The sequence below is a fragment of the Melanerpes formicivorus genome, unplaced genomic scaffold (assembly GCF_026170545.1).
Source record: "Melanerpes formicivorus ecotype bairdi unplaced genomic scaffold, bMelFor1.0.p_v2 SCAF_36, whole genome shotgun sequence".
NCBI lineage: Eukaryota > Metazoa > Chordata > Aves > Piciformes > Picidae > Melanerpes > Melanerpes formicivorus.
Window position 1 is genome coordinate 5,871,687 of NW_027142388.1, and position 8,866 is coordinate 5,880,552.

Here is an 8,866-nt window from a genome sequence, read left to right on the forward strand (position 1 = left end):
CACAACTTCAGTGCTGCCTTTTCAGCCTAAGGCCTATCAACTCTGCAGAACTACTTAACTCTTATAAATATTCCCCCCCCCCCCCCAGTAGTGTATTTTCAGAAGTGAGACAGGTGTGGTAGCTCTTTTTTGTCTTCAAGCTAGTATGGCAGCAGCAGATAGTCAAGCCAGCAATATTAAAGATATGCACAGGTAAATTAGTAAATGCTACAGGCAAGAACCTACAATATGATATTAAAGCAAGATGATGGAGCAAGACTCAGTGTATTAAGTGGGTTTTGGTTGGCTGCTTTTAAACAGACTATGTATATGACATCCCTTATTTTCATTAACGAGCATCAGGTCCTAAATACAATTCAGCTTCTCACTGAACAGAACAAAACACACACCCCAAACCAACTCATACCAACTTAATGATTTCCTTACAACAGTACTGCAGAACTAATCATAGTCCACACTTTTGCTAGCATGTACCAGAGTAGTTGAACAGTTAAATATTCAGGTAGCAGTTATGTACACAAACATGCAAGTTAAAAGGAATAAATGAAATGCTCCACTTTATTAAGAAACCAAAAATACAAAACTGAAGAGTTCAAGGCTTCATGTACTCAAACACTACTGAAAAATGGTATCTTAGTTTTGCTTACTAGCAGTACTATTGACCAAGATTAATCTCTACAAGGTAGTGTTAAAAGTCAACATTTTCCACCATTTGTGCTGTAATAAGCAAGTTTCAAATTAAGAACTTGGTGCAGTTACAGTAAAGTTTAGATATTTATATAGATGTGGTTTGACAATACGCTGTTTCGTAGCCAAGAGCTTTTTAGCTCAAACCACAGCTGGTTTGTAATTAGTGAATTTTAAGATGCTTATTTTCATCAGCTCTAGCTCTACTGAATGATGGTCCATGCAAAGATACAGCTTTTAAGTCACCTACCAGATCTAGATGCCATTTGTTTCTGGCTACTGAAGACAGAGCTCCATGAAGGCAAATTGTAGAACATAATAAACAAGAGTTGAGAGACTGCATCTAATGGTACCATAAAGAAGCTGAACTACACTTCCCTCAAGACCCCTGCAGACCATTAACATTCCATTTGCATGGAGTACTGATCTAGCCACACTTACCCAGTCAAGAGATCACTGCTTTAATTTTACCTGGTTAGTTCAGCTTTCCTCAGATGTTGCAACTCTATGCTTTGTGAAATCATGGGAAGGTTAACTGTTAGCTGTGATTTAGCAAGAGTAGCATAGTATGAGAAGCAGGAGGGAAAAGGGGAACAGAATGAGAAATGCAGTGGACAATCAAGTATTAGCCTCCACTGAAGACACTTTGAAGAGTTTTTCTAACAATGCATGAAAGTTCACTTGCTTAGAGATACTTGAAATACAACTTTATTACCTAAACAAAAAAGAATGGGAATGACAGAAACAAGATTTACCACTTAACACTCTGATGTGACTGCAGCAGTCTTATATTTGAAACTCAAAAGGGGAAATAATTGCAGTCCAAAAAACAGCTAACTATGCAGGTCCAAAATATGAAGTTTTTGTTTGGGTTTTTTTCATTTTGTTTTGTATTTTTTTTTAAACTGCCACATTCACTCCGAAGCCCATTCATCTCTTTCAGCATCCCAAAGATTAAGCACATGTTCTGTTCAGCTAGATAATAAAGTGGCAAACACGCTGCACCACTGACATCACAGGACAGTTGCCTATAAAACTAGACTTCTGACGCTGGGCTCCAGCTTCATCCCTCACAGGTCATCATCCTCATCTGGCAGTGCAGTGGTTTGAGCAATCTGGAACAAAGAAGTTACAGTTAAGAACTATTCTTCAGTTATTTGTCCCAGAAGTCCACACTAATTAACAGGCAATCATTTGACTTGTGTCCCTTCTCACTTACCTGTAAGTCTTGCTCATACTGTGCTGCCAGTGCTGGGTCCATAACAACTTCAGGTGGTGCAAGAGCAGGCATGGCAACAAATTCCAAATTAGGATCTCCAATAAGCTTTCTAGCAAGCCAGAGGAAAGGCTTCTCAAAGTTGTAATTACTCTTAGCTGAAATGTCATAATACTGTAGGGGGAAAAAAAGTACAAATTGTACTTGTTTTTTAAAAGGCCCCTTTAACTGTCACTTAAGGACATACTATGATTGACATGCACATAATCAGCACTACTTTTCCCTTAGCATTCTTTTCAACTGCACGACTTCTGTTTATGCTCTCAGGAACATCACAATCTAAATGCCTAGAAACTAAGTTTCAAATAGGCAGAAACTGGTAACTCACAAGTAAGCCATCTAATCTGACCAAAGAGAGAACATTCAGGAGGCAACAGTGCACCTGTTCTTTTCCTGTGACTTGATCTGCTTTACTCTCACTTCTAAGTCATCTGATGATACTCTCAGCAGTTGAAGTCAAATGCACACAAACTCTCTGAAGAGCCTATAGTTCCTGGTCACAATCAGTGATGGTCATCTTTAGCCTCATCACTTCCCCTTCCCTGAATTAGGTTCAAACTGCCAGTGAGATGTAAATTGTCACTATGAGCTGTAATTCAAAACGCAGAACACCCATACAACCCAACGGCAGTCAACAGATGGAACAAATTTGATTCCTACACTCATGTGAACATACCTGGAGATTCTTCTTCCTGTGGAAGACAATGGATTTTGCCTTGACTTTTCTGTCCTTAATATCCACTTTGTTGCCACACAAGACTATAGGGATGTTTTCACATACTCGTACCAGATCTCTGTGCCAATTAGGTACATTCTTGTAAGTAACTCTTGATGTTACATCAAACATTATGATGGCACATTGAGCTGCAAGGAAATAATAGCAAAGTGTTACACATTAGGAGTATAAGCTCTTACTTGCTCATTAAGAAAGTGGGACAGAAATTCAAAGTTAGGCTTAAGCACTTCCTTTAACTCTCTCAGCTTCACAGTTCTGTTCACAAATTCAACGCAGGAGTCTACAGAACCTGGTCCACACCATTTCACATCTTTAGGGCTCAATTTGCAACACTAGCTAGTTTTATCAATATAAAAGTCTTACTGAGTGACATGGTGTTGCATGGTGTAAGAATATACAAGCATTAGAGAAGTCAGCTTTGATTTACACAAAGATTTGACAGAAATTAGTTAACCCATTTAACTGATCTCAGACATCAGGTAGGCCGAGAGCTTGCCATCCACATCTCGGGATGCCCTTGTCCAGGATAGTTTAGTTTTTCAAAGAATGTAAGGGCTGGATTTGATCCTGATACTGCTAAAAGAAACAACAATGTCAAACTCCAATAATCCTTAGGAAAATTCTAGACATGCAAGTGTCTTAAGTACGCATAGAACACAGCATACCCAAGGAGAAGGAACACTATTAGTACTTCTTCAGAAAAAGAGCTACACTACACTTTAGCCACCATTTTATAGTTTGTGTTCTCCAAGTCCTTGCCTCAGCACAGTACATTAAGAGAGACGTATACTAACTGAAGCATATGCTTTCACCTTTTAACTACTGAATCCCAATCAGCAATATCTTGTCATTTAAGGTGCAGCATTTTTATATACCAAAGCCTGCAACAGCACATTGAAACAATCTTAGAATACTCCTACATCAGCACACATTGCCTAGCAAAGGACTGACAGGAAGAACCTGAAGACCCAGAACCCAGTTCATCACTAAAAGCTGTTAGTGTGGCTTGCAGAGTAGCCAGTATGAATAGAAGGTTTGAACTGTAAGCAGTAGAGAATATTTCCATATAGACACACCATCTTACCTTGGATGTAATAGCCATCTCGCAGGCCACCAAATTTTTCTTGACCAGCTGTGTCCCATACATTAAATTTAATAGGGCCTCTGTTGGTATGGAACACCAGAGGATGAACTTCAACACCCAGCGTTGCTATAGTAGTAAGAAAAAGCAGAGCAGTTAGCAAGTCGTGAATTTCATTTCTAGTTCCAAAGTATTACAACTCATATGTTTCTTCAAGACATACCTACATACTTCTTTTCAAATTCACCAGTCAAATGGCGTTTTACAAATGTTGTTTTACCAGTGCCACCATCACCAACCAGAACAAGCTGCAGACAGACAAACACAAAAAGTCAGAGTAATACACTTCTGGAGACATTTATTGGTTAAAGTGCAAATACTAATTATTATTACAAAGACTTTGGTCCCATAAATTGCCATTAACAAAGGACTGAACTCTCCACAAAGTGACTCACTGTACTGGAACCCAATTAGTTAAGCCTATTGCACCTCAACATAGGTCAGAGTAATATAGTTTCTGTAGCTGGAAACTACAATGAGCTGTGAGTATGGTTCCACTGAAGTGTAAGTGACTGTATTAAGAATATTTGGCATTATCAATATGAACATGATCACATTTCCACAAGACATTACTATTTAAGCATCCAAATAACCAAAACCCACTACAATCTTAGAACTGAAAAATCTACACATAAAAACCCCCTCAATCACCAATTCAAACTACTGCACTACTAGCTAGAGGAATACTGTAGCAGTATTGTAAGAAACACAAGTAACAACCTTTCAATGAAGGGGTGTTATAAGGACTTAAGGCTGTTAACAAAAAAAACCCAACCCACACTACCACAGAAATTTTATTCTGAAACGTTTAAAATTTTCTTCCCTAAACAATACACAACAGAAAACAGACTATTCTAAATCACTTTAAGTACTTTTAGCTATGATCTTCACTTTTTAAGTTTAAAAATTGCTGTATAGGCAAAGCACCACTAGCATTTATTATGCTAAACCACAAATAGCATCAGACTGTGCAACAGAATTTTTTGCACGTGCTACATGCAATATTACAATGAATTAGGCGCACTGTTAAGGAAAGACCAGCACTTCAAAACCAAACCTACCACCCATGCTGGCATTCCAGAGTCGCTCGTACTACTTTTCTACCGGGGAGAGAAAAAAAAAGTTCTAGAAACCACTGAACTGCTCCCTTACCTTAAACTGCACTTGAGGGTCTCCTTGGGCGGCCATGCTGGGTCTGCAGGGGAAATGGAAGCATGTGAGCTCACAACGTGCGAGCCGATTCAAAGCCCGGCCGGAAGGGGCCGGGCACCGTTTACGGTTCCCAAACCGCCTCCTTAGACGCGTGCAGAGCGCGCGCGCGCTAGCCCTCCCCGCCTGCGGAGGCCCAAGCCCAGCCCCTGCCGCGCTCCCCCCCTGCCCACTTCCTGCCCAGCGTCGAGACGCGTGGTCCCGGACCCATTCATGGGGCAGGAAGCGTCTCCACGTCTCCCCACATGCAGCAGGAGTGCGCGCGGTAATGGCGGCGGCCCCTCCCCGCCCACCTCCGGAGCCCCAGCAACGGCAGGCTACCGCCACCGCACCCCTTTAGCTTTCGGGCTTGAAAAAAAAGACAGTGAACTCCGGCCTCCGAAGGCCACATCAGCGAAGGCCGATCCCTGCCTCGCTCCACAGAAAGTGCTCCCCAACCCGCCCAGAATCCGTATCCTACACTTCCAAAAAAAATCACTTTCTGGTCAAGAAAGCCCAAAGCGAGTCCTCTAGGGCTCCTAACCAGAGACCTATTCCCGAGCAGGCCTCAGCCTTCCCCCAGCCCCCACCGACAGGCCCAACACGCTCTCCCCGCCATGAGCCACCATGACTGAGCAGCGCGCGCCACCTCCCCTCCCCCTCGCGGACTCGGACCATTGGAGGCCCCACTCCGTGTCCCCGGGATTTCGCCCGCCCTTTTATCCGGGACGGAGCACAGCACAGCTCCTACCCCTCTGCCTCTCCCATCCTGAGGGGTAAAGAGAGAAAGGCCGCCACATGAGTCGAATATTGCAGCTGCAACGCTCGCTCAGGCCCAGCCTCACTGCAACCCAGCCCACCTCCTACCCCCCCTCCTTAGGCGGTAGTTAACGGTGACCGCCATGCCCACCGCTCACGCTTTTTAAAGCGGCCATACTTCCCCCACGCCCGCTCCTAGAAGAAAGAGGAAGCCGGCGCGACCCTGTTACCTTTGCCAAGGCTTCTCTCCGCGGCGCTCCCCTCAGTGACTGGGCGCTGGGAAGATGGCGGAAGCGCGGTTCAAATACCCGGAGAGCGACGCCGCGCGGCCACAGAGAGGGGGGAGGGGTTGGCCGTCACGTGGGGCGGGCGGGCGGGAGGCAGCCCGCCGGGCGCGCGTGGAACTGCCGCGGGGCCCGGTCCTGCGGGCTCCGTTCTCTGCTGGCTCCGTTCTCTGCTGGCTGCAGCCCAGAGCTCGGCCTCCGACTTCGGAAAGGGCAGGCGGCTCGGCTCTGTCTCTCCACGAGTGGCAGCTGACACTGATGTAGCCCGTCGGATTAAAGGGAACGGTTCCTTTGTAGTGTGGGCGGGAAGGCGCGCACGCCCCGTTGCCGGCTGCAGCAAGTTTCGGCCCGCTGAACTGCCTGGAGCCAGTCTTGTGCAGCCCGCCGCGAAGAGAACGGACAGAACCGTGGGTCTAGGCAGCACCTTCAGCTATAAAGGCCTACGGTTGTTGGTGAGGGTTGCGACAGAACTCCTATGTCAGGTGGAGCTGCCCAGGGAACTCCGGCATCTCCACGTTAACCATACTAATGGCATCAGAAAGTGCTTTGGTCAGTGGAGGATTCCTCTGCTACAGATGAAGCTTAAAAAATGCATGTACTAAGTTGCACCAACTAAAATTCTTCTATCACAGTTTGATAAAGTGGTTGGTCTTTGAAAGCAGCAATAGAATTAAACTGAACAGCTTTCTGGTAAAAACAGCTGTGTTCAAAAGGTCTTTCCTTAAATGCCCCTCACGACATTTTCAGTTCTTCATGCAAACTACCTGCACTCACTAGAGAGTGCACTAATGAAAACAAAAGTTGCTTTGTAAGACCTGAATCTGCAATGGTTCTCGAAGCTCTCAAATCCAAACATCAGTGGAAGAAAGCCGCTAAAACAATTACTTTCAAAGAACATAAGCGTTTTGCATAGATCTGTAAATACCAAACTTAACGGCTTGACACAGATTTTTAAGGTCCTCTGATATTTGGTACTCTGATATACTTCAAGAACTTTTGTTGTGACCTGTATAAATTTAGTTGATGTATGCCATAATCCAGAATAAAGTGTTTTTAAAATGCATTTCTGAATTGAATTAACATGTAAAACATTTCATAGCAGGTGATACATACTGAGATAGCTTATTTCTTGTTCATTTTCTACAGACATAGATGCAGCATATGCAGAAAGTTTTACAAGAGTGGCTGCGCTGAGCTATGTCTTTTGCTTCTTTGATAGTGTAATGCCAATACAAACGTTGCATAAGGTTTTGTATTTGGAAAAAAAACCCAAAAACATTGGCTTATAGACTTTTTGCCTTCCCTTTTTTGGACGAGTTTGGTTTGTGGATTTCTTAGCATTTTTGCTGATCGCCTCTAGGTGTCAGGAAGGACATTTTTCAGAGTAGCTCAAATTTTTCTCAGCACAATACTATCTTTGTAAGCCCCTTGTGACATCCACCTCTCTTTTTGACAAATAGGTATGTGTTTATAAATAGGACCTCAGAAAAAAAACAGCAGTGGAATCTGGCAGTTTTAAAGCATTTCGGGGGGGGTGGGGGGGGTGGGAGAGGGAGGTATTTGGGGCATTCTGTAACTGTGTATAGACTCAGTGTACTTTAGAAATTTCTCAATAGTGTTACGAAGTTATCAGTAAACCACTTTTTTTTTTCCCCTGCAAACAAAATGGTAATAGTATCTTTAGTTGTATTCCAATTTGGAATAATAAACAGGTTTGGATAAATAAACAGATTTCTAATTTTAAAATGCCCCTATTTAGCTCCTGGCAAATAGTTGTTACTAAGAAGATAAATTAATATGTAGTGTCTAGGTTTTATCATCTGTTTTATCATCATGGGTAAGTAGGTGTTCAGTTCAGAGGATCCACAAAATGGTCTACTCCAGATAAGCCCATTCAGCAAAGGCAACAAAACACTTACGAGCACCTATCAGCAGTGCTAGATCACTGTAAGATTAGAGTCCATAGCATATCACCAAGCAATCAGCAGAATAATTACTTTTAACAGATGTTAACTCAGGTCAATTTTGAACAAAATTAGCAACTCGCTGCTGCAGATAAATGCACTAAGTCAACGGAAGCCCTAAGTAAGTGTCTGAAGATGCAAATGAGGACTGGTACAGAAGGACCCAAGATAAAAACCCAGAATATATTTGAATATAACTGCTATATCAGTATAATGTAAGTAATTTTATAAACTGTAAATGAAGGCAACCATATATGAAGCAAGCATATGTGCAGGCAAGCTATGAAAAGGAAGATAATTGCGCTTAAAGCAGTGATTGCAGAAATGTTTCCAGAATAGGAGCTCAGGCAGGAATGGAGATCTGCACACTGGTGTTCAAGGTGACACAGGAAATTACACTAAAAGGTATGAAAAGGAAAGTAGTCACTTTCAGCATGGATAGATAAAATGGATCATACAATACCAAAGATCAATTAAAAACTTTATTCATTTTTTTCACCAAGTAGAGTATGTCCAGCTCCAGGTTTCATGAAGAGACTACACTCCAGGAAGGTAAGCATTTACTAGGTCAATAGCAAAAGGGTGATGTAGATCTAAATTTTCAGAAAACAAAAATTCAGCAATTTAGTGACACTAAAGTGACTTATATTGCTAATTTGGCATCTTTAAATACCTAATCCAACACTGGAATAATGTCTTTTAAACATACAATGAAAATTATGCATGATTATTATTCTCCATATCCAAAAGTAACATTTTTAGAATTTACAGTTACTGAACATGTAGTCTAGAAGATAAAGCTTATAAAGATAGAACTGAGACACTAATAAT

At 42.5% G+C, this 8,866-nt stretch overlaps 1 protein-coding gene across 1 annotated transcript; it reads right to left on the reverse strand.

Annotated features, from left to right (window-relative positions):
- Positions 1–530: 530 nt before the first annotated feature.
- RAN (RAN, member RAS oncogene family) lies at positions 531–6,126 on the reverse strand. The gene is made up of 7 exons (XM_068157402.1): positions 6,018–6,126; positions 4,993–5,035; positions 4,004–4,088; positions 3,784–3,909; positions 2,640–2,827; positions 1,907–2,077; positions 531–1,802 (listed from the first exon to the last, which is right to left on the reverse strand). Exons 2-7 carry the CDS (start codon positions 5,026–5,028, stop codon positions 1,758–1,760), a joined length of 651 nt encoding a protein of 216 aa, XP_068013503.1. The 5' UTR covers positions 5,029–5,035; positions 6,018–6,126; the 3' UTR covers positions 531–1,757.
- Positions 6,127–8,866: the final 2,740 nt, after the last annotated feature.

What these genes read in the sequence shown, in the direction of transcription:
- RAN (XM_068157402.1), bottom strand. Translation starts at nt 5,028, where the DNA reads ATGGCCGCCCAAGGAGACCCTCAAGTGCAGTTTAAG. An exon ending in ACCCTCAAGTGCAGTTTAAG is followed by an intron (nt 4,089 to 4,992) that starts GTAAGGGAGCAG and finishes GTCTGTCTGCAG; the next exon opens with CTTGTTCTGGTTGGTGATGG. An exon ending in AGATGGCTATTACATCCAAG is followed by an intron (nt 2,828 to 3,783) that starts GTAAGATGGTGT and finishes ATTTCCTTGCAG; the next exon opens with CTCAATGTGCCATCATAATG.